At 40.2% G+C, this 24751-nt stretch overlaps 1 protein-coding gene across 2 annotated transcripts in view; it reads right to left on the reverse strand.

The window, feature by feature from the left end:
* The window catches only part of RORA (RAR related orphan receptor A), a 337214-nt gene that overhangs the window by 86811 nt on the left and 225652 nt on the right, over nt 1-24751 (reverse strand). For both annotated transcript variants that reach the window (XM_050978688.1, XM_050978687.1), the window contains exon 2: nt 16099-16128. In XM_050978688.1, the coding sequence (XP_050834645.1) occupies nt 16099-16128 (30 nt within the window). The remainder of the gene's footprint in view (nt 1-16098; nt 16129-24751) is intronic.

Below are 24751 nucleotides of genomic sequence, written 5' to 3' on the forward strand. Positions count from 1 at the left end.
TTTCTCTGTGTATCTCCATTGCTCTAAGCACTGGAAGCAATAAATTCCAAAATGAGCAATATAGCTTTTGGGCCTGAATCCATACAAGAACAATAGAAGAGCATTAAAAGTCACATTTCACTGATCATTTTTATGATGTGCAGGAGATACAAAACAGCCTTTCTCCCTTTCACCCTACCAAATGTTTTCTCTATGTGGTAATCCATATAGTAATTATAACAACTACTACTACTTATGTTGAATTCTAGTACTTCTTTAAATAGTGGAATGAACTTCTTGTTCTTGGTTCCTATACTGGATATGCTACACCACAGAAATAGGAACAAAAAACCAGAAGATCAATCTGACTTGCCTTTACAAACTGAAGAACAATATAAAGAGCATTCTCCAACCAGCAGTTAATACTGAACAGAATTTAGAGGTATTGCTAAAAGTATAAGAAGATTAACCTTCAGTAGTTATTTTACAGTGTAAGGAATGAACACCTCATCCTTTCCCAAAGCTCTTCACTTGACAATGCTCCTGTGCACACAGGTGGCCTCTGCTCCCACAATGTGACTGAGATGGGCAGCAGCCACGGGGACCATTCCAAGAGAACATAAAGGCTGGAGGCAAAGGACCCTTGCCAAAGGCAGTTTAGCAGAGCTGGCACAGCAAACCCCACTTTGGCCAGGAGATTTTCCATCCCATGGCCAAACTACCCTTGGACATTCTGAGTGTGTGTCTCCCAGAGTGTTCCCATTGGGAGCAGGAGGGTGCTTTGCAGCAATTGTGCCCAAAACTTCCCTTGCTTTGGTTGGCATCAGTGGCCCAAGGGCACAGGAAAAAGGTCCCTTTTGGAGGAAACTGGACTGAAAGATATGGAATGCACTGCAAGAGGCTTCCTGCCACCACATGTACTCCAAAGTCAACAAACAGACCAACCCCAAACACTGTGGATGTCAGATCCTCTGGGGCAAGTGCTGGGCAGGGTGAGATCCATCCCCCTCCATCTGCACGACTTGGCAAAGCAGACACAGCTTTGCATTCTGCAGTCTTAACACTTCATCCCATGTTCAGATAGAAGTAAGTGGTGAACATGTACAGAGAAGTTTGCACAGAGTGTATCAACATGAATAAAAACAGATATTGATGCATCTCCAGTAAATCTCCCTCTGGCTCATAGGTGAGGCTAAGAAATCATAATTTCCTTTAGAAACACTGTTAGCATAAGAGATAACACCGAGAGAAAAACTATTCTGGAGAAAAATCAGAAAATTATTCTGCTGCTAAATGGAGAAAAAAATCTCAGTACAAAGACAGAGTCCCGGCAGTACAAAGTTTATGACACTATGGCTCAGCACCATTCAAATAGTTTCACCCTTCCTTTAAAATTAAATGACAGCTTCACACCAACACACCTGATATATTCTGATATACAGTACAAGACCTATGGATGTGTGCACTTACACACAAGTCAACATGAAAAAAAACAAACTGGCAAATGCAGAAGAATCTAGCCAGGCTCAGGAATACACTGTGTCCATCAGCAAGGTGAAATGAAAAATGGCACTTACACAAATCTCTGTAAACATTCACTGCCTCTTTCAGATAATCAAACACCCATTTCAGTCAGGGAAATTGGGAAGTGATAGATTCCCTCTGTGCTCTGTGTTTGTGTGTAACAATAAAACACCAGCACGTGCCCCGGGGGCTGGGATTTCACGAGTCATTGAGCTTGTCACCAGGTGGATGTCTGTCATTAGGCACGGGCAGAGCTGCTGGGACACAGCAAGGACAGCTCTGAGGAGTCACAGTGAGCGATGCTCCTGGCAGGTTCTGCCACCTGGGCTGGGAAGGAAGAACCAGCAGCTCACAAAGCTCAGCCAGAGCTCAGCCACCGAGGGCTGACCAAGAACGGGGCTTTCTCACAGCTCCGGCTGGGACTCCACACAGGGGCAAGGGCAGACCCCGGGAAGATGAACAGCTGTCAGACAAACTCTGAGTAAGGAACTTAGAGCATCTTTACTACATTAAAGTCAATTTCCAACAATGAGAAATTGTCTTTGGTTTTGGCACATGGAACAGAGTCAGAAGAATATTGAAAGACATTTCCTGCGTGATGTGAAAAACTGGATTTAAATCCCATCCATTAGAGTGCAAAACAAACCATTTAGTTAATTCCACTGTGAAATTTAAAATTCATGGTAAAGAAATATATTAAAGGCTTTTTCACAATCACAAGAAAATGAAATATAGTTGAAACATGCATGTAAAATGTGTACATTTTCCCTATAGAGATAATAAATACGCTAAATAGCTATTTTCTTCCTAATTATTTGCATAATGTGAGAGGATAATGTATGCAACTAAACTCATAAATTAATCCTGAAGATTTTTGCATGTGAGCTATTTCTGAGTAGAGTCATATTGAATTCTACCATAAAATCAAGACCAGGTTATTCTATAAAATACAGCTCAGCACGATCAACACAAAATGATTTTTACTGCCTATTAAGCCACATATATTGGAAATGCCAAGCTTAGTGGGGAGCTAGTGCTGTGGCATGGTTTGAAATGTAAGGATGATGGGGGCTGGAGAGCTAAAAGAGATTTTCCTGTACCACTATTTCCTATCTTAGGGAAGATAAAATTCTCTACTGTGACCTGTGCATTTTGTTCCAGGTGCATCAAATGCTTCCTTCATCGGCTGATGCCCACCTCACCTGCCAGCAGAGCAGTGCCAGACTGGGATGTGAGTGCAGTGTCCATAAAACAGGATCATGTCCTGATCAACCACGGCTCATCCAACACACCCTTCCTCACTGGCACAGGACTGGGCCACAAACCCACCCAGGAGGCTCCTCTCTCTTCCAGGAGCCAGCCTTGCTTTCAGAGGAATTTTTCTGCCTATCACCACGTGACGCTCAGTTATAATTGCAAAAGGGGTAAGCAGTGCTCAAGCCCTCGCTACACAGCCCTAAGGATCCAGCAGCTCCAGAGGCACAGGGTATGGCCAGCCACGAGTGCAGCTCCTCCCAGCTTCACTGCTTTTTAAAGCAATTTCTGCAATGCATGAGCTGAGTGATAAAGTTAAATGTGCAAAGACACTTCAAGCTCCACCAGCAACCCTGATATTTATAGTCGGCCCTTAGTAAGCACAAATGACTCTGACTCCAACATTGACGCCACCTCTTTATCAGCTTAAATATTTGAGGATACTCTGACTAGAGAGTTTCTATTAACTTAATACAAACCTCAAACAAATGTGCCTAAATTATCACCACCTGCTCATTGACAAGAGCCTAATTCCTCCTCCCCCACGTGTGAGACTTCAGACCTTTTAATGTCTGAACATTGACAATGTGACAGTTTTAAACTTACATCATAGAACACTGACACAGTGAATGTGCCAATTTTCAAGATGACTGCCAGGAAAACATAAACTGTTTGACATTTAATAAGCTTGTGTTTTCATAGAAATACAATGTGTTCTAGATGGTTTGTTTCCATGAAAACACATGGTTAGAAATGAAATGAAGAATAGTTTTCTCAGCACTAAGCACCAAAAATTGAATTTAAAAAATCTTCTGACAAAAACGCACTAAAAATCAAGCAGCTTAGGATTCACATTTATATTAAATAACCAATGAAGTGTTAAATAGAACAGCTCATGGAATTATTGTTATATCTTTTAAAATGAAGACCAAAGATTTTTTTAAAAAAAATTCATTTTAAAGTACCAAGAGTGCTGCTCAAAGTAAAGAGAGCTAACACAAAGAGAGGGCAGTTTGGGAGAACTCTATTACCCCAACTTTACTGGCAAATAGTCTGATAAGATCCTGGTTTCTTTCCTTATCAAAATTAATACTTTTATAATAGAGTGAAAAACAACTAAATATAGTATGCTGTACTACTGTGGGAATAAAGGAGAAGGTACAGAACTTGACAGTGAACAAAGTGGCTCTGAAGTGGCTCTTCTGGCTCTAAAGCCAAGGGCAGCTTTTCTACTGATTCCAAAAGATACAAAACTTTCCCTTTTTTTAATGTCACTGCACCTGTCTTTGATCATGTCTTTGAGGGGAAAAGTTTTGTGAGGAAAATGAAGAGTGCAACAATTAAAGAAGTGAAGGTTTCTAGTAAAAAGAAAAAGGTTGTTTTGATGAATATGAATATGATATGTTAGAGCACAGACAGTGTCAGATTTCAGTCAGTAGCTGCTGTTGCACAGAGAGAGATTCTTGGACTGTCCTAGAAATGCTCTTTTGAAAGAGAGAACTCATATTCTGATTTTATAATCTGGGCATGCTTCTCTTGATGCATGGAAGTGGAGGTGTGATGTGTTACAATTTCACTGGAATCAAACAGAAATTTCAGATATTTAATGGATCAAGGATGAAAACTGCCATCATTCAGCTCCTGTGGCCCTTCCTTTCAGCACAGTTTGACCCCTTATTTCAGCTGAAGCTTCTGTTTCTCTTCCTACCTCCTGAACAGACCTTCTGGTTGACAAAATGAGCACTACCAAGTCTGATGTGGAGAGAAGCAGCATGGAGGCTCCTATGCCAGGGCCATGAAGTCATTTGGAAGATGTAAACCAAATCTGACACAACAGAAAAACCAGGATTTACTGGACAGCCTATTCCCACAATAGATCTGCAGAGTCTTTTGTGCTCATGCAGAACATAGAGTAAAAGATCCATCACACTGAAATGCTCAGCTTTGTGATCTCAGGATCTTGAGAAAAGGAAATAAGCAGTTAAATGTAAACCTTCCCAGTGTGGGCTCACCAGAACACACCACCACTTGCCAGGCTGGACCACAAGTTCAACTGCTGATTTAATCTGGAGTGAGGAAAGCAGTTTATTTATACAGCAGGTGCTGGGTTCCCACTTGCAATGCTGTCATACAACCTCCCCTCCAATACCAGTGAAAATCAGCAAATGAACCCACAGCCAAGGAATTTCTTTTGTAAACTGGGCTGGCCAGGTATTACTTTCACAAAGAGAAATAATAACAACTTCCCAAATTACTTGTTCTCAAGTTGAGGTTCTCTGTCTCTCTTTTAAAAGGTTCCCTGTTAGAATAGGGATTTTTTGGTGTCAACACTGCTGGCTTCTCAAAGACAAAATGTTCTGGAGAAATTTACATTACTGCTTCTAAAGACAGGATTTCGTGCTAAAATGTACTCTCAAAACAGCTGACAGTGAGGTGGTGAAGTCCTGTTGACAGGACGTGGAAATTTAAGGTTGAAGTACCTGAACTGCCTCATTTCTAGGTCAGCTCTTAAAGTCATGCCACCACCATCCCACATGAAGGACAACTCACCCTGCTCTGAGTTAACAAGGGCTTTTCTTACCTCCCTTCTAAAAACTGCAGGAAAAAATGATACCTTCAGAGAAAGGCTTTTTGAAGTACCTAAAGCTCCGTTTAACAGGAAAATTATTTTCAGACAGCCTTTAGTACCCTTATATCCTCAAACAGCATGTGAAATTGTCTTTTTGAATGACCTCTTTACTTCCACCTTTACTTCAAGGACCATAACTCTGGGCTAAGCCACCAATACAGGCAGAGAAAAGACAAAAAGGGTCAGAGTGAAAGAAATGTGAAGACTTAAAACAGGAAACTTGCCTTATCTCTAGAAGTTGCCTTTACAGCCAGCAAGTATCACACCTCCATATCAGTTAGGTAACATAACAAAGATAATGAAACAGTTCTTCAGACCAACATTGGTGAGAAGGATGGTTATCAACTGATGGCTTTATCTAAGAGGAAATCACTAAATGCCTTTGGTCATGTAGTGGCTTTCTGAAACCAGAGGTTTCCCTACCTCTGCTGCACAGAGATTAAATAAAGGCTTGTTTGAATTTCCAGAAAACTGCAAGAACACCACCACTCTTGTGAACTGACTTTTGAAGTTGGTGGTAAACACCTCAAAAAAAAAAAAAAAAAGAGAGGAAATTGCTTTGCTTTGAGGGCGTGCCTGGTCTGCTGTAGAGCAAGTGACACCTCGCAACTGATAGCTTGTGCTCACTTTAAACAAAAACTTCTCATACACACAGGGGAAGCTAAGCCAGATAACAAAACTATCTCACAAGTCTTCGTTTTTTTCAGCCAAGTCATCATCCTCTTGGTCAAGGCTTCCTATTTATTTCACTTCTTTTGTTTTTTACAATAACTCGCTGAAGGTTCAGTTCTAGTTCAATTTGAGACTCTAACCATTAATGGCAGCAAGGTTAAGAAAGGAAACTTCCCAAAGCCCCAGATGCAATCCTTTAAAACAGTAACTTCTATTTAGGTGAGATCCTTTCCTTTGATCAAGTGAACTGTGAATCCAAACCTGGACAATAAAGTAGTTTAAGGCAAGGTGAGGTGACTGCAGTGGGGTTAAAGACCAAATCAAGGTTCTTCTACTGTGTATTTTAAAAGCCAGAGGTAAAGTAGCAAAAAAAGTGGCTATTGACACTCAATTCAAAGGTATTCACACTGGTGAATGTAATTTTGCTACTGACATAGTCTCCCTCTCTCCTCCCCTGCATGAAACATATTTAGAAAAAAGGTAATTTCAATCCTGTGATGCTCATTTCAGTGTGCACTAATCAGCACATCAGTATATGCCAAAGCACACATATTTGAACTATTCTTCTGTAGTGAATGTACAGTCAATTCAAAGTAAGTAATTTTGGTGTTACAGAAAAATGGTGTCATTTTGGCTTATTGGGAATGCACTGTATTTTTCTCATGTTTTCAACTCAAACACAACTACTACGACACAGGAGAACATTTAACTATTCCTCTATTCCCAACTAACACCAGGCACCATTCTTCCTGAGTCTTTCAGTTTAATGAAGAGTTTTGAAGAAGGAATTTGTGTGTGGGCATGGTTTGGGTAAGCAGGACCGTCTTCCTATCCCTCGTGCAAATTACAAAAGCAGCTGACATTTAAGAACTCAAACTCACACCAAAGTATCTGTCACTATGGTTTGATCCATGTAAACCTCAAAAATCACCTGTACTCCCAAGTGTAACTCATATCTGGCAAGATTTCTGAAAAGCTGCCTGCACAGTTCTCCCACCACCCCAGCTAAGCAATATACACAAATACACCTATTTAGCAATAGAGCTCAAAACTACTCAAGTGTTCTGAAAACAAAAGGAAAAAAGTTGAAACGTTGAATTTTAAGGAGTCTGTATCCCAAATTCCCTCAGGATTCCATTTGATTTTGGGTTGATCCATTTCTGTGCCTTTTCAGCTGCAAGTTTTAGCTCTTTAGACCAACCCATATTGTCCTTTGAAACTTTGTGTCCTTGGTACTTCATCATTCTAGGAGACTTAAAGGGAGAAAAACCTGAGCAGCAAAACTATATTTAAATTAGGAGCTTTACAAATATCATCATCATTTGGTCCCAACATTAAGAACAAACTCCTCATTAGGAGCTGAAGTGATTACCTGATCTGCCATAAGGAGCTGCCTTAGTTACTGTCTGCATCAGACTGTGCTCCCAGCTGGGTCAACATTTAAATAATTCTAGGTTGATGTGCTTAGAGAAGGGCTGCAAAACTTCCAATATTTTCACAGTCCTTATTAAGCTTAGCTATCAACATACATTAAAGAGCCCTTTTCAGGTTCAATAGTTGTGTCAGGATGGCAAGTGCTCAAGTCTAGCAATGCACTGTCAAAGAAATGAGTCTATTAGGAATGATGGAATCAGTCCCTGGTTTCAAAATTCAGATAATAAAATGTGCTTTTTTTGGTTCAGATACCAACCTTGGAAAAGTTCCTATGACTGTGCTTGCTTTAGAATCATTAGAATTCAGCCTTACTACAAAAAAATGCTGCATTGTGTTATATACAATGTCATGAACTGAAATGAATGTAAGCAGAAAACTCCACAGATTCTTCTCAAAGCTTGAAAAAGGTAGCAGCAATAAATCTGTAGGAAAAAAATATCCACTTGGACTTTTGATGTTTGAACAAATGATATACAGATCATGTTTTAAATCTCATTTTAATGCTAATTTAGCCCCAGACTTTGCTGTATTTGGTGGCAATCCATTCACAAAGATTCACCTTTCAATAGAGATTGAGGTGACTTCAAGGTGTTCAAATCAAACCAAATGAGTTTTGCACAAGTCTTGTTTAGAAAGTACACTTGTTTCTTAGGGAGCTATTGCAAAGAATGGAGTCAAAAGTATTTCTCTGAAAGCATAGTTAGAGCTGGCTAGACTTAGACTATTCAGAGCCAAGATATGCAACCCATATATTAAAGAAGAAAGTCATCAGCAGTAACACTTCCTATTTGCTTTCACACTGTTTGTATTGAAAAATATACAGAATACAAAAACAGATTTGGAGTCTCATCTGTCAGTTTTCTGGTGCCCAAGACACTCAAAAGCTGAAAAAAATTAACTTAATGACTTTGCAAAGAACAACTACTGCTCTCAGAGCTGGATTAAAGTCTTAGAATGTGAAGAATATCAGATATTTTTAAGCTTAGATTCAGCCCATAACACAGTTCTCTTCTATAACCAATGAACACACTAAATTGTAGACAGCTGTTCTTATCAAGCTGGAAACATTAACTTCATGAAACAGCTGCAAGAGTTCTAAAGAGAGGAGATTTTAAAAACAGCAAGAAAAAGGCAATGCTAAGAGGGCTGATGAAAGCACCTTTGAGCCAACAGGACTCACTGAGGCAGCTGCAATAGGATTCAGAGCAGTCCCACACTTCCCCTGTTAAAGTGCATTGCACCACAGGAGGTGTTCAGGACTTCATTCACCATTTCCTACATCAGAGGAACAGCCTTAGGAATTAACAGACAGAAAAAAGAAGGGTACAAAACACGCAAGAGCAACTTCTATGAATTTATAAAGCAAGGCTTAGGTATAAGAGAACACTACAGACATTCCCAGTGTATTTACTGCCTGCATCCACAAGCAGTTCAAACTGATTTTTGAGTCACATCCACAATCTTTTAATACCCATCGATCACACTAACAGAATTTAAACCTTTAATGTCAGAAACTCCTTAATGCTCTCCTAACATTTCATCATTCCTTAAAACATGGGCCTCCAAATATTTTTAAAGTATTTTAAAAATATTTTAAGAGAACGTCTCTGCCCATCTTGTCTGCTTCCACAGGAGCAACCAGAAAAAGAAATGAAGTGTGAGCAGAACTGGAATATATTGATTTGCAATTTAGAAGTATCTGATCTATAATCCAATGAATTTTCATACTGGATTATTAACATTTTGCAAATACTTATCAGTCCTCATTTGTTAAAATTACTTTTCATTTCATTTGCTGGTTTTCCCTTGCTCTGGTTTGCATACTACTTCATTATTAAAGGCACCAAAACCCCTGTCTGAGGGTATTTACCAGAAAACTCAGAGTAAAGTAAGCCCATAAATAATGGTTACAGTCAAAACCCCCAAACAGACAGAAGCTGCTCCATATACTCAGAACAGAACCAGAGAAGAGACCTGATATTATCTTCAAGTGCAGCTAATAGACAGAGTTCCCCCTGGGACTTCCAGGGCAGTACATTTAATTGCTTGTTCTATCAGCCTTGGAGAAAATGAAATGTTCCTTCCAAGTGTGCCAAAGGGTTGGGGCCCAGGCACATGCCAAGCTTTTGGGCAGCTAAGAGAAGATTAGAGGCAACAGGTTTGTCTCAGCTCTGACCTGTTATTCTGTGAGGACACAAAACATATATTAATAAAAATTCTTTTGATACTTTGCCTTTACTCATGGCAGTTTCCATAAGGCTAAAGGGGCTGGTCTATCTCACAAATGTTGGAATTTTTACAGAGAAAATATTTCAGTGGTGCAGAACTGCCAGTAAGAACCAGATCATCCACAGATTTCACCTACAGCCATGGCATGGACATCACATACCCACACCCTTGCCATTCTGTGTACTCTTTCTCCCAAGCCAGCCAGAAACCCTTTCTGACTTTAAAAAGATTCTCTCCTCTCCTCATTTTTTGACAATGTCTTCATCTTAGGCCCTGTACTCAATAATTTGGCCACCCAAAAAGAAGGCAATATTCATTCTCTCTCAGGCAACAAACAAGTCCCTGACAGAGTGTTTCGTGTGGCAACCAAACCAAACCTTCCACAGGGATGGCCTCAAAGGGGAATTAAAGGCACAAACTTGAGCTGCTGATGGAGAGACTTGCTTTGGCTCACAGCAGGGAAGTTAAAGAAAAAAAAAGAGAAGAAAAAAAAAAGTGAAATGAGAAAAAGAAGTGTAGCCGTAGTTCAGTAAAAGTTTTGAACAAGAGAACAGCCCTAGATAGCTGTCTTCAGATTCTTCATCAGGGCAAACAGTGCTTCAAGGACAAGCAGGAAAGTAGCAGCTATTTGAGGCAACTTCATTATAAAATCATTTTTAATAAGCAATCTGAACAAAGAGAGGGAATGCTCTTGCAGAGAAGCCCCCAAGGGATCTTAAGGCTGCCCAGTAAAGTTATTAGGAGGTTACACACAGGGGACCAAACAGCTATTTTATTGGCCTCAGGGGACAGGGTTTAGTTTTCACCTGTTCTCTTTAGGCCTTGGTGCTAACAGCAGATCCTGTTAACCATCAGTTTTCTGAAGGCTCTTGTTTTGTGAGGGAAAAGTATCATTTACTTTAGTCTGCACATGAAACACGTGAGGTGAAGTCAACAGTACAATGCACAGTAGATAAGTAATTATAAATCAGATCAGAAAAATCACAATGGCTTTCCTTTTAATGCAATTAAACAAAATAACTAGCAAATGTTGAGAAATCTCTAGCAGTGACAGTAAATACAATATGGCAAGTAAAATCAGAGAGGAAGAGCAATCTGGGTCTTGGGTTCCCAAGACTGCAAGTATATATTAATGCCCAAGACTGCAAGTACAGTTCTGCAAGTGTATATTAATGCAAACATTAATATATACTTGCAGAACTTTGGTGAAAAGCAGTTCTAGAAATGTTGGAGATCTGAGAAGCTAAAGAGCTGTCTTCTGCCCCAAATCTGCCTGTGCATTTTTAACAAGCAGTGTGCTCTTAGCAGCTGCTGAGAGCCCAAGGAGGAAGGCCATGATGCAGGCAGGGATCCCTGCCCAGGGCAGTGTTAAGTGCATGCCTTGGTCTCCATGGGCAGGACATTCCCTGGTTTTGGCTCCTTGTGCTGCAGCAGCACTGCAAGGTCCAGGCAGAGGCTCAGGGGCTGCTCAGGACAATGGGCAGTGGTGCAGACACCTGAACTCTGTCACTCCCAGCTCTGGTCACACACAGTGGAGAGTAAAGCTGACTTCCCCATGGTGCAGCCAAGACTCCCCACCTGCAGTGTAAACCTGAAATGTGAATTTCCCCCCCCCTTAGTCCAGAGTTCCTGTGTACTGGCAAAGGACACTGAGCCAAGATACACCCTGAGACCAACACCTACAGCCAGATGAGTGAAGGAACAGTCCCAGAGCTTGATGGGGGAGTGAGGAAAGGGCTTGGGATCTCAGACAGCAGGAAGGATGGGTTTATTTCTACCTTTTGCCAACAAAGTTGTCAGTTCTTCATGCAAATGTTTTTATTTAGTGCTAAAAATTAAAGCCACACAGTTTTCACTTAATTTTCCAGCAGGAGCTCATGTCATTAAAAGCAGCATCTAGCTTTGGAAACATTTCTTATCTGCCAGAAATTAACTGAGAGGATAATTTCAGTTTAAGTAAGGAACAGTTCACCCAACATTAAGGGATTCATACAGAGATGCCTACTGACATAATTGTTTATGAAAATTTCTCTAATTTAAATATCTGGATAAATCACAAGAAGAAACATGCTCTTTCTCTCCCAATGGTGATAATTCAGTCTAAATGAATGAAGCAGTTGTCACTTCTGGCCTCAGCTCAGAAAAGCCATGCTCCACACTGGTGACAGTGATCTGTAGGTGCACTATCCCTAGAAAGCTGAACCCCAGTGAGCAGCCCCCAGTTCAAAGCAGCACCAGGTTAATCCAGGCCAGGTAAGAGCAGCCCTGCAGGTCCCACCTCTGCTCTGATGAGTGGGTGTCACTCAGAGCCAGGGATTCTGGTGCTTTTCTGCTGTGAAACAATATTCCAAAGGAGCTCTGGACAGAAAACTGTGAGGAAGGCTGTCAAATCTGTGCATTTGTTACTGCCTTACCAATGCAAGGTAAGGAAATGACTGAGTGCATCTGGCCATCAATGCAGATGTGAACTCCAGCTGTGCAATCCAGCTCCTTCAAAGCTTCTGACTGTGGCTCCTCACAACTCAAACAGTGAGAGGAAGAAGGTTCCATTACATCCTGAATTAGTACAACACTCACCTTCTGGGTGCATCTGCAAAAACCCCTTACTTTGAGAGGCAGTCAAGTTCAAACTCATTTAACAAAGTCAGTGCCCAAGATAAAACAGGGATCTGAAGAAAAATAAGGTGATTGGTTTGTGTGACAGTTCTGAGTCACAAGTGGTCTGGTAGAGGCCATGGAACTAATTACATGAAGTGAGGCAAGATTTAAATTTAAAATGCCAGAAACAAAATACTCCACACTTCAGGACAGCCTAAAGCCCAGTGGGTCAGTGCTAAAAGCCAGGTCCTTTGCAGCCTTCTGTTTCCCAGGATTTCACATTTTTATCATCACTGATAAAATGATGCCTTTCTGAATTTGCAAAAAGGGTGAAGTTGTGCAAAGTTACAATTCACCTGCAGTACTTTTCTATTCAGAATATGAGACATGGCACAAGAGGGCTGTGTTACAAATATTACTGCCAATCAAATGATCAGAACAGAATCTAAATGTCAGTCATGTCTTTCTCGAGTCAAAAAGAACTGAAAGACCACAAGTCCCACTTTGTATGGAAGATGAGACAGGACTTGTCCTCTACCATCTGACAGACTACAGCTTATCTAAAGTGATGGTTAACCTGACAAATAGCCATGTGAGCTCAAGAGAATTATTCTACAAACAGACAGAAGACATGTATTTTTTTCTTCAAAAGCCTGTTTAATCTTAAACTTGAACTGCAAAGAGAAGGGCATTTTGGGGTGGATAACATTTATTCCCTTAGTGCTCCTTGGAAGACTATTGCACTCCCTGTTTAAAAGTGTCAGATTTTGAAACAAACTGCAATAAAGAGAAATGTGGAGAAGCACCAATGAAGTAGAATACTTGGATAAATGCCTAAAAAGGGATAAAAATCTCTCAAGTTCTATTTTATATAGTTATATTATGAAAGATCTGCATTTCTTCAGCACTGCTATGTTGCATGTGTACAAATATTAAGCTATTGTTGGATTCAGAACTACCTGAGCACCTGCCATCAGAACAGGAGTTCCCTTTCAGCTGCCTGGGCACTTTTCTCACAGACTGATGTCAAGAAAGGGATAAAATGTACCCAGACCCTCAAACAATAAACCCAGGAAAAATTAAGCACTGGAGACAGATCTCCACCAATTTCAAAACCTGCACAATTCAAACAGCTGTGAGGGTGAAGTCTGAAAAGGATTAATTGAAATGCATCATGTATCAAACTTTCTGGCATTATGTTAAAATTATTTTTTTCTCTACTAATTTCTTTCTTCTTTTCCACTCATTTTCTCCACTCCATTTCTTTCTCCCTAATTAAATCACAGGTCATTAGAAATAAGTGGGAGTTTACAGTCAGCCAACACCCTCATATGCCACACATCATAAAACTGGAATAAGGCAGTTTCATCCATATTCCTAAAAATCAGAGCAGGCAAGGAATATATACTATACAAACTGTTTGCAAGAATGCTTTTTGAAATTTCTTTGCAGAAATCTTACTCTACATAACTTCATTTGGATAAATTATTTATACTGATGCAAACTGATTGGCAAATTCTAGAGCATATTTTGGTGCATAAACTCTTTTTCTGTCATTTGTAGGTGTTAAAAACTCAGACTTTGTAATTCTTCTGTTTGGGTGTTTATATTGTTTTTTCTAACATTCCAAACCTGTAAATTTTATTGGCTTTTTGTATTCAATTAAAAAACCTAATTTTAGGCAACAAGGAAAAAAAAAAAACCTTATTGTGTGTGATGCTGAAATGCCAAAGATGCACAATTTACATCCATTCCTCCTCTATGAGAATTTGTCATAACAGAAATGAATCCTAAAAGAACTTCAACCAAAACAGAATGAAACCTCATACATATTTGCTAGCAAACGTAGCTCACATTTTCATCATGCCAATTACAGCCTATTGCTCCTTCTATTTTAATCCCTTCTTAATGGGCAAGCTTATCTTCCCATTATTCAGGCAACTTTTCTGTTCATGCTTCAGCAATTGCATGACAACTGATTAACAAATTGGGGAACTACTCTTTGACAGCTCTCTTAGAAAAGCACAGAGTTCTCAACATGAAAGACACTGGGACCCTAATTTCTGTTTGAACTAGATGAAAGGCCTTGTATGGTGAGCACTACTAATCATCTCTCACAGTTGAGAAACACATCTTTTTTTCATCACAGGCCTGAAACTGCTTCAGCTGAGATCCAGGGTGACAACCCTGCACCAGGCTGGGGTGGCTGAGGAGCTGTTTGCTGTTCTCTTTAGCTCTGTGCTCACTGCTTCATCTTCCCTACAGAATTCCCAAAGCTGGAGCCGTGGCTCTGTGGGTCAGCTCACGGCACTGCTGTACAAAACCCAGGGGGGGTTTGGCTGATTCCCAGGGGGTGTTACAAACCAACACTCACCTGTACACCAGAGAGCCCAGCACTGAGCAGGCACAAACACCCAGCACCTCCAGAGAGGGGTGGCCCCACACCAGGGCTGGCCCCGTGTGCAAGGAGGCTGGGCACTGCCTGGCCTGGAGATTCATGGAGCATTTCAGTGTCCTGTGCTGTCAATGCCAGCCAGCACGAGCTCAAATATTCCCCAAAACACCAGGATGAAATTCTGCCCTCAGCTGCCTGCCTGTAGCTCTCATTAAGATCAACAAAACCATCATTCAGCCAAAGTGGGTCTGGCCCTCAGAATGCTTTAAGCAGCAAGCCCACCTAAGCAAAGGAGGACCATCATGCTCTAAAAGTTTGAGACATTTAAAATTTGTTTCAAAACTCACACAAATCAGCTTCTCATTAGAAATTCTCAAATCTGCTTTTTAACTCTACACAGTGAGAATTCATCGTCTCAAGTCAGATTTTTCACTCCATGAGTATTATAAAACCAGGAATGAAATAGGAATGAAAGCCATGTAAGACACTTTGTGACATCCTAAAAGCTGTGGTGAAAATACTTCAAAATACAGAAAATGCATATATATTTGTAAATATTGAGCAGCACAGCACCTGTTTTGTAAGAGGGCTTTCATGAGAGTAATGGCCTCAGCTTTAGCCTACTCCTGTCTCATATCCTGGGCAAGTGCAATTCCTGCACTACCAAATTGCCAAACCTCCACAGACAGTATCTGAAGAATCTGAACATACTCCTTCAGCGACAAATCCCAGCATTTTCTCTGAACTGTGCTTTGAGCTCCCTGCAGGATAGATAAGAGTTGATCCCCAGAAATGATGGCTTTGAAGAGGATTTGGAATAAATGTATATGTAAGTAAATGCACACATCCCCAGCCATTTCCAAGGTCACCACTTATGGGGGCTGCTTGCTTAGATGGTTGAGAGCAAAACAAGAACCTCCAGTTGTTCATCAAGTTCCTTAAGCACAGGTAGAGAATGATTTATCTCATAGATTAGTGCATAGGGAGGGACAGAAGATGTATTTAAATTATTTTGATTTGAATCACAGTGCATCTGTAACAGACACAAAAAAAACCATTCTCCTCACCTGCATTTTCTGGACATGTTAATTATCAGCCAGCTGTAGGGTAGATATAGTACAGTAAGGAATTCTGCCTTTCCTCACAACTTTCTTTTTCTGCCCTCTGATTTAACAGACAAGTGAGTACCACACATACAGACACACATTGTACATCCAACAACACTTTGGGTGAGGACTGAAACCCCTAAGGCAGAAAAAAACACCAGAATTTTTAACATGGAGCTTTCTCAGGCCAGACTAACACCAATTAGTCTGAGCACCACAGCATGGCCTAACAGAAATTGCATTTGTGAGAGAAGGCCAAATCAAAAGGTATTACTTACATGTATGAGTCTTCTTTGTTACAGAAATACCTGTAGGGAAGAAACGACACCAGGGTTAGCAAAGCAACCACTGAGTAAATTCTTCTGACATATAATTCATCATTAATCTATTTTATCAGACACACAGCAGCCACTCCAAAGGAGGAATGAAAATTGCCATGATTTGTACGTTCAAGGTGGAAGGATCACCCCTCTGTGTGAAGATTTTAATGGTATATTCTCTCCTTACACCTCCCCGGTAAATGTTTCAACATGCATTGCTTCAACTTTGTTACTGCAATGGATATCTCCACATTGCTGGTTTAAAACTGGAGCTGACACAAAAAGAAAATACCAGTAATGCTATGGAAGCCTCCTTTATTTTCCATGGCCAGAAATGTTCCCCCACTCCTATTACCCAGTGCCCATGAAAGCACCCAGGGATCTGAGCAGCACAAGTCATTGGCTGTGTTATTAAGTTCAAGCAGTTCCTTGAATGCAAGCTGTAGCCTAAGCTCATTAAAACCAAACAAACAGCTCTCTCAATGTGACCATTGCTTGTCAGAACTCCAAGCCAGATGCAAGTATCTCCAAGCTGTTAAAGATAGACCTTCTGAAGCAATAAAGATGTTTTCATGCTAGACAGACATGTGGCAGCAATCACCAAGGATGGTCCAGTGCCAGTGAAATTTGAGAGGCATTTCAAAGAAAGCAACAGAGTGAACAGAATGAGGCAAAATTCGTAATACCAAATAAAGATAAAATTAACTCTGTTAAATGTCATTGGAATTCATGCTTGAATACAAACAATATTGTCTCCACTTTAGTAGATAACTGGTGACATACTCAGACCCATCACTATTTAAGCTTCACTTTCCTTGGGGGTAATTTTATGAGATGATGAGAAAGAGGCTACTGGAAGCAGTACAAGTATTTGAAACATTTCATTTGTGATCGAGGCCTGTAATGAAATTTCAGAATTGGGATTGTCTGCCTTAATATTCATGAAAAAGAGAGACCTGAATCTCCTTTGCTACCCTCCAACTTCTTCAACCATCTCTTCCAAAACAAATTACTATGGAAAGAAGTAGACTTTTATTTTAGGCTTCTTGGTTGTGGAGCATCTAAGAGAGGCAGTAAATTACAATAACTCAGAAAACTGTAGACGTCATATTTGCAAATACAGAGCTAACTTCCAAAGCAAACAGCTTTTAAATTATTCATGTTTTTGATAGATACATAAAACCCTAGTTCCAATCCCAAATATTGAACTATAGAGTTTGACATAACTGTCATGAGGACTTTTGCTGTTGGTATTTTGGTTTTGAACTACCAAGCTCTATAAGTGTGAGCACTGGGACCTTGGCTTTCCCTGAAAAGCTAAGAGGCTTCAGACTTTGGGAAGAGAAGTTCTGAGTAGTTCCTTTGGGCAGTTTTGCAAATGCACAAAACTGGTAAGCAATTGACAGAAATCAGAAGAGCAGGACTTGATTATGTAAGTGTATTAGTTTAAATTGAAAGGCCCAGGCCAAACCTGCCCATGCCTCACACAAGGAATCATATTTGTTACAGCCACAAACTGTAGAGTCAAGGTAAGCCATACAACCAAACCAAACCAAACCAAAACCCCAAGCATAACAAATATAAACCCTCTTAAATATAACTATCTACTACAGGGGGTAAATTCATCCTTTAAATTCATAATTTGTAAGAGCAAAACTTCTCAAGTTTTCATTGCAGTCCCACCATTATTGGCTGGCTCAGAGTGGGGACAGGACAGGACAGGACAGGACAGGAGGATGTGACAAGGAGGTGAGCACTGTTACAGGAACAACAGCTTAGGGCAAGAAGAGGGCCTGAGTGAGAAGGAGCAGAGAGGTCTGAGGCACCCTCATCAAAATGCATTCAGGGGATTCATGCAGTGCTTGGTATGAGTGCAAACCCCTTTCTCCAGCTTTTTCCAAGGGTCTGCCTCACCCTGTGAACTGGAAATTACAGCTGCTCTTGGCCCATTGGCTCTTCCACCAAGAAACAGCATTTTTACTGCTGTTTGACTTCTTGAGTGACCCTTGAGCAGCAGGTGCAGCTCCTGACAGCATCCTCATCCTCATAAACTGCCCTAACACCCCCTGGCAGACACTCTTGCCTTGCCCTTACCTGTCTGTCTGATTCCTATGATTTTAAGGATGTTTTATGCAATGGAAAATGCAGATGAAAAGGTCTTAAATCTGAGCACCATTTGCAAAACTTCCTCTCCCAACACTAGTGCTAATAAATGGATACAGCAGTGCTCTTTCAGCATTATGGGAGCCATATGTGTACTTTTCTCAGAAAATAATGCTTTCTGTAAAATCACTTTGAACAGAAAGTGCTTATGCTGTCACTTCTGATTACTCACAGCCTCTTCACAATGGGATTTGCCACAGCACAAAACAGACTTAGCTGTATTCGCTGACTGAGGACCCACTTTCCCTGATACATGAAACACTGCACTGATGGAAATATTACTGCTTAGATTTTTCTACCTTTTTTTATTTTTAATGTGAGATGTGTCGTGGGTTTTTCCAAATCAGATATTTCCATAATAATTACCGATTATCATCTGGTAAAACCTTTTAGCTGGTTCATGCAGATATTTTTAGATAACCTTTTAAAGCTTAGAGGTAGATATTTTTGCATCTCCTTCATCATTCCACTGGTGGTTGCATTGAAAACAAAGTATTTTGCTTTGAGCTGTGGTTTTAAAGTAGCTGCAATCTGGTGGAACAAGGATAAACGTTGCCAGTGAGTTCAACAGGATTACCTTTAAATTAATCAGTAATCTTCACTGATGTAAAATAAATTATGAAGTTTTACCTTTTCACACAGGTAAGTCAAAGAGACTAGAAAAACTGAGCAAAAAGGTACCAGCATATCCAAAAGCTATATAAGATCTTAGTTATAATGTATCTTATATTTTAGCATGTTATATTAATTGTATATTATATGTATATTATGTATATTATACTATGTATCTTATATTATAAGGTACATTATAACTAGTGGTTTATATATAAACATTGAAGATGCAACACTGTGTCAGTGTTTCATTGCACTGCAGGAAGCCAATGACTGCTATTCAGAACATCCAAGGTAGGTAATAATAACCTAGAAATGAGTGTATTGTGGAGATAAAAATCAGTCAGAAAACCACTTAATGTAAAAAGGGGGAGTTACAGGACTCTGGCTCTCTCTGGGCCAGTGCTACACCCCACTTGCACCTACATGTGAATGCCTCTCCTGTGCAGCCAATGCATCGGCTCTCAAAATCAAGGGTCTCTTGAGAAACCAGTTCTGCAAGGCCAACACACAGCAGTAATTTTCTCCACAAGATCAGGCATGATTACCAAGGATTGCTCTGGTTTGTAAATATTTCTGGGGCAGGACCATCAGTTTATGTAGATTTGAGTAGACACCATAGAATAAAACTAAATCCAACACACCACCGAAAGACAGATTTATTTTTAATAAGTAGAACACAAATAGGCTACTGATTCCTTTAAAAATGTTACTTAATAAAAAATCCCATTTCTAAATGGGTTTCATTTCAAAATGTGATAGGCTGGAGAAGTAAGTGACTGCTTGCCAGTATTAGCACTCTCCTACACTGCCAGCATTCCATTCTCACTGAACAACAAATATAAAAACATAAAGAGAGGAAGAAACAACACTGTAACTTCAGTGTTGCTAATACAGAAAGACTTCCTGACTTAACCAACTAGACTTCAAAGTAAAGCAAAGGAAATGTCATGAAAATATCACAATATATCAGTGCCATGGTTATCAGTGAGTGAAAGTTTCAGTATTACAGTTATCACAGAATGCATCACTTCCGCAGTGCCATTTGACATTCCTGATCAACACCAAATCTCAAACAAATTAACTTCTTACACTTTTCATCGAGCCCATGCAATGCTCTTTACAACAACAATTGATTTCTTTTTTTAAATGAAAAGAACCTCAGCACCATTCCCTTTCCCCTCCCACTAACAGTATGTAATTTGCCATGATGGGTGGTATTTACAAAAATAGCTTGCTGGATGCAATGAACTTTGAAAAGAGTATCTACCAACAGAGACAGGATATTCTTTTGCAAGCAGTTAGCCTGACTGACCTTCACTAGCCAACTTCAAATAGAGATAACAATGTCTTAAAGTACAAAAAGAGACTCAGATATTTTATACATCATAAGCTATTTCTCACAGTTGCCCATCCAAATAAAGCAGCATAATGAAACACTGCTTACTCTGTGAACCCAGATCCCTGCTGCCGTTGTACAATTGTCAGCTCCCCATATTTCAAGGGGAAATCACACTTTGATGTACAGAAAGATAAGTAAAAAGGCCTTTGTCTGGCAGAATACATTACTCTGCAAAATATCAAAGAAGAATATTCTTGAGTACAATTTTCTTAAACCTCCCAGAAAACTCTCCCTCAGAAGTCTGCATGGATAAACACAGGCATCACCAGCAGAGCTCCCAGCTCATCTCCAACTTCTGTCAAGCACCACTGTGTTTGTCCTGGCTCTGCTCTTGGTGTCCAAATCAGGTGATTCACACTGCTCTGATGACAGCACATTCTGCAGATGCTCTGGGTATAAGATGCTTTGGACATATGGTGAGTGCATCAATACATGTTTGTTTTTGGTTTTAACTTTCTCCTACCCTCCCCTCAGGCCAGCATCATGTCCCTAGCATATTTTGGAACTCAGGCATTTTAGAATGGATTGGAAATCCCAGGGGAAAAAAGACTCCAAACCTTAAAATTTTAAACAATAAGCCTCCTGCCTGACCTTTTGTGTAAAATCAGAAAGAAAACATATTACAAGCTTGGATCCCACTGTGTTTCATCCTGTCACTCCAATTCTTCTTTACTGTCACCACACAAAGCTGGCAATTATGGCAGAAGATTATGTGCAGCACTGGGACACGTGCAGAGAACCTAGCAAGGCAGAATAATAGATTTAGGTGTATTCAGAAAAGAGTTCATTCTCTCAGGAACTTTAACAGTGCTTTCTATTTAAGTCCATGGAGGTGTGGCTTGCAGGAATTTTGTGATCCTTGGGGGCTATTGTTTACACTGACCAAGGTGAAATAACGCACATTCAAATACTGCAAACACAACTTAAATGAATTAACATCTGAAATAAAATCATGTAGCAAAACAGTATCCTTGTCTAGGACAGAGGAGCTGCTAACGATGATCAGTACACACTACTGAAAGTACTCCAAGTAATTTCACTATTTTGTTTCAAAACTAGACTCTAATGCTTACAGTTCACTCAAGAAAAAATGAAAATTAGATTCTAGGCTAGCATGGATCAAGGACAAGAGCCACTAGGCATGCACTGACAAGAAAGCTTTCCAAAATTATGACAGCACCCCTCCAAAATAATACCAAACCCAAATGTCTCTTTAAAAAAATCCCTCAGCTTAAAATATGATGACATAAGTTTTTAAACATTCCAGATTTTCCCAGACTTTTTCACATCTTTTATTGAAAAGGAAAAGATGTGAAAGAAGGTTCTAGGTTTTTTTCACCAAGTCTATATCAATCACATTCTCAAGTCCATGGATATATAACAAAGTCAGAGGAATCAATTTTGACCTAAGTGCTTCAGTACTGAAAAAACCCCAACCTTTCTATCCAAAGATTCACAGCTGCTCCTTATACCTAAGTTCTATCAGCAAATTATTCACAGCTATATTTTTAAGGGGTTGCTTTAGTATTACTGCTTGAATCATATGCTTATATGTGAATTAGCTACAGAAAATTTTCCAGAACACTATTTTTTACTTTTTGCTCAAATACAGGTACAAAGTAGTTGAAATAAACAGATTAAAGACCTGAGGATGTTTTAAAAATGTTTTGATATTATTTTATTGAGGTAGATGACTTTTTCAGCCCTTGGAATTCAGACTGGCATCCTACTTTTGAGAGTGACTTCCTGCATCTTCCAGGCATTTTATGATTTCATTTTCAGCAGCTGACAGCCTCCCCTACCTTTAAAGTGAGAGTAGTACCTGGGAAAATGTGAATACATATGACTTCTTTCAAAGTTACAGAGCATTCATAAGAGAGCAGTCACCACTGTCCTGAGCTGTCACCTGTACAACTGGCAGCTACAACAATTCCCTGCTCTTCCAAGACTTTTCCCAAATAAAGAATTCTTAACAGACTCGAAACTGATTTTCTTAAACAAAACTGCTCCTAATTGTAAAGAGGATGAACTTTAACCATTTCTTCCTTCTTGCACAACCTGAGAGTCCCTCTGAGCCTTAATGTATTTTTGTCCTCACAAATAAACAGTGTCTTACAGTAGGAAAAAATAACAAAGAATCTGCATTAATCAGCCATAATGTTCTTAAATGACAAATGTCACCAGAGGCAGATGAAATATCCATCCCACATTTACACTGCATTTCACACACTAAAAATCAAAGCTAGTTCAGAACTGTATGTAAGACTGTGTCCAGCAGGACTCTTTAGAGGAAGACCATGGATCAGCTTTGTTTCAATGACTGCTTGTTACACAATGAGAGAGTGAATCACAAGGATTTCAAAACAGCCTTGCAGAGCAGCACAGTTACATGGCCACAATCCAGGCCAATGTACAAAGCTGCACAAATCCAAACAAGCCCCTCCAGTCCCTGGGATGGACAAACAGGGTGTGAGCACACCCAGCATTTCCTAAAAACAGTCACAGACTTTCTGAGTGTTGTATCTTGGTTCAAGCCTTGCTGCAAGCCCCTGTTTCACAGAGTTTATCAGTGACAGAAGAGCCTTGGCAGGAGCATGGCAGACACCACTGTAGGCACTGCATTTTTTCCTTCCTGTGACATTCAAAGAACAGAGTCCCCTTCAGATGAAGGCTCTGTCCTATCAGCACATTAATAGGAACAATTTGTTTAACTCACATTGCAGATAAGGGCAAGAAGCTCTGCAATGTGTGCAGTCTCCTGAGAGGAATCAATCATGGAATCATTTAGGTGGAAAAGAACTCCAAGATCACTGAGTCCATGGCCTACCACTGCCAGTTTTACCCCTGAGCATGGCACCCAAAGCCAAGCCTCACTGCTGGCCACCCCTTCACTGACTGCAGTCCTGTCTTAGTGTGGCTTGGCCAATGAAAATGTCCCAGCAGGTGGGAAAGTGACACAAGCAGCACCATTTGTGCAAACTCCCTGCTTGCTGATATTAGGAGGATCAAGCAGCAGCAGGTTGGGCACTTGCATATGTTCATGTGTGTGCTGGAGTCCCCACAGTGCACACCACTGTACAGGGATGGGGCTTTTCTGCTCCATTGTGAAGAATAAAATTACTTTTCACTTGTCTGCTCTCCCAGATCTCCCCCATCAGACATCTCATCCAAGGATACTTTTCAAGTCATTTCAAAGCAACATTTCACTTAAACATGGCTCTTATCAAAGCCTTTCAGGCTGCTTTGTTCAAGACTACTGACAACCTCACATTTAAAAGCATGAGCCTGGCCTCCAAGAGTTCAGGGTATTTCCATAAAATCCAGAAAACTGTCAAAGTACAAACAAAGTGGAGGGTGGGGGCTGTCTTCCTGTACGTTACCTCAGGCCAACCGTGCATGAAATCAAACTGTCCTTCCAGCAGAACTGAAATTCTCAGAGAGAGGCCCAGGACCTGAGATAGCAGCTGAGATAACAACCACAAGGCTGCAGCAGTCCTGATTCCACCAACCCTCACCTCGAGGCAGTCCCTCTAGATGGGAGATAAGGGAAGCCTCAATGCCCCAATTCTGTGCCTTCAGGTACCGAGATCTGCCATGTGAACATCCTCACACAGACTGCCGAAGCTCCTTCAGTATGCAATCAAAACCAAAATGTAACAAAATCAAAGGGCTGCAGTCCTTTTTACTCACAATTTGTGCAATATTCATTCATTATTTAACAACACTGCAAAGCTCAACACGTTGCATTATAATTTAAAATTATCTGATGGACATTCTTACATCAGGCAAGGAAAAAAAGGGGTTTCTGTTAGAACACGCTTCCAGATAAAACTTTCCTTGTTTTTCTTATTATTCTACCCTATGATATCTTCCAATAAAAGCTGCTGGTTTTAATGCATCCATTGATCTTCCATGCTCTCACAGACCCTTCAGAGACAACCAAGGAAATGTTTGACCAGAAGAAAACCTGTCCCTGAGTAGGATATGATGATAAAACTCTGCCCATGCTGGCATGGAAAGCAATCAGTTAGTAAATGGGCTGCAGGGTGACCTGTGCTGAGTTACATCCAAGTGTTTTCCCTCCTTTTGATCTTAGTCAAAGAGGTTTTCTTCTCTTTAAATAAAGAGATCATCAAGACTGCGGTCAGTTCAAAATTCAAAAACTCATTACCAGTTCAAACATCAGTCTTAACTGCTTGGTTCTCAGGAATAATCATTAAAAAAAGAGTGTTCAAGATAAGTTCTTAAAAAGCAAAATGTGCCTAATTAAAAACTATAGATAACAATTGTTCTAACACTCTTCTAGGAGACATTAAATTTGTACACTTATTAGTGAAAAGAGAGAACCACTGTCAATTTATTCATGTATTCAAAGCAAAGTAATACTTTTGTGTGGACAAAAAAAATGCTACTTGTTTCTACCCCTTGAAGCCA

Source organism: Serinus canaria, chromosome 10 (genome assembly GCF_022539315.1).
Source record: "Serinus canaria isolate serCan28SL12 chromosome 10, serCan2020, whole genome shotgun sequence".
Classification (NCBI taxonomy): Eukaryota; Metazoa; Chordata; class Aves; order Passeriformes; family Fringillidae; genus Serinus; species Serinus canaria.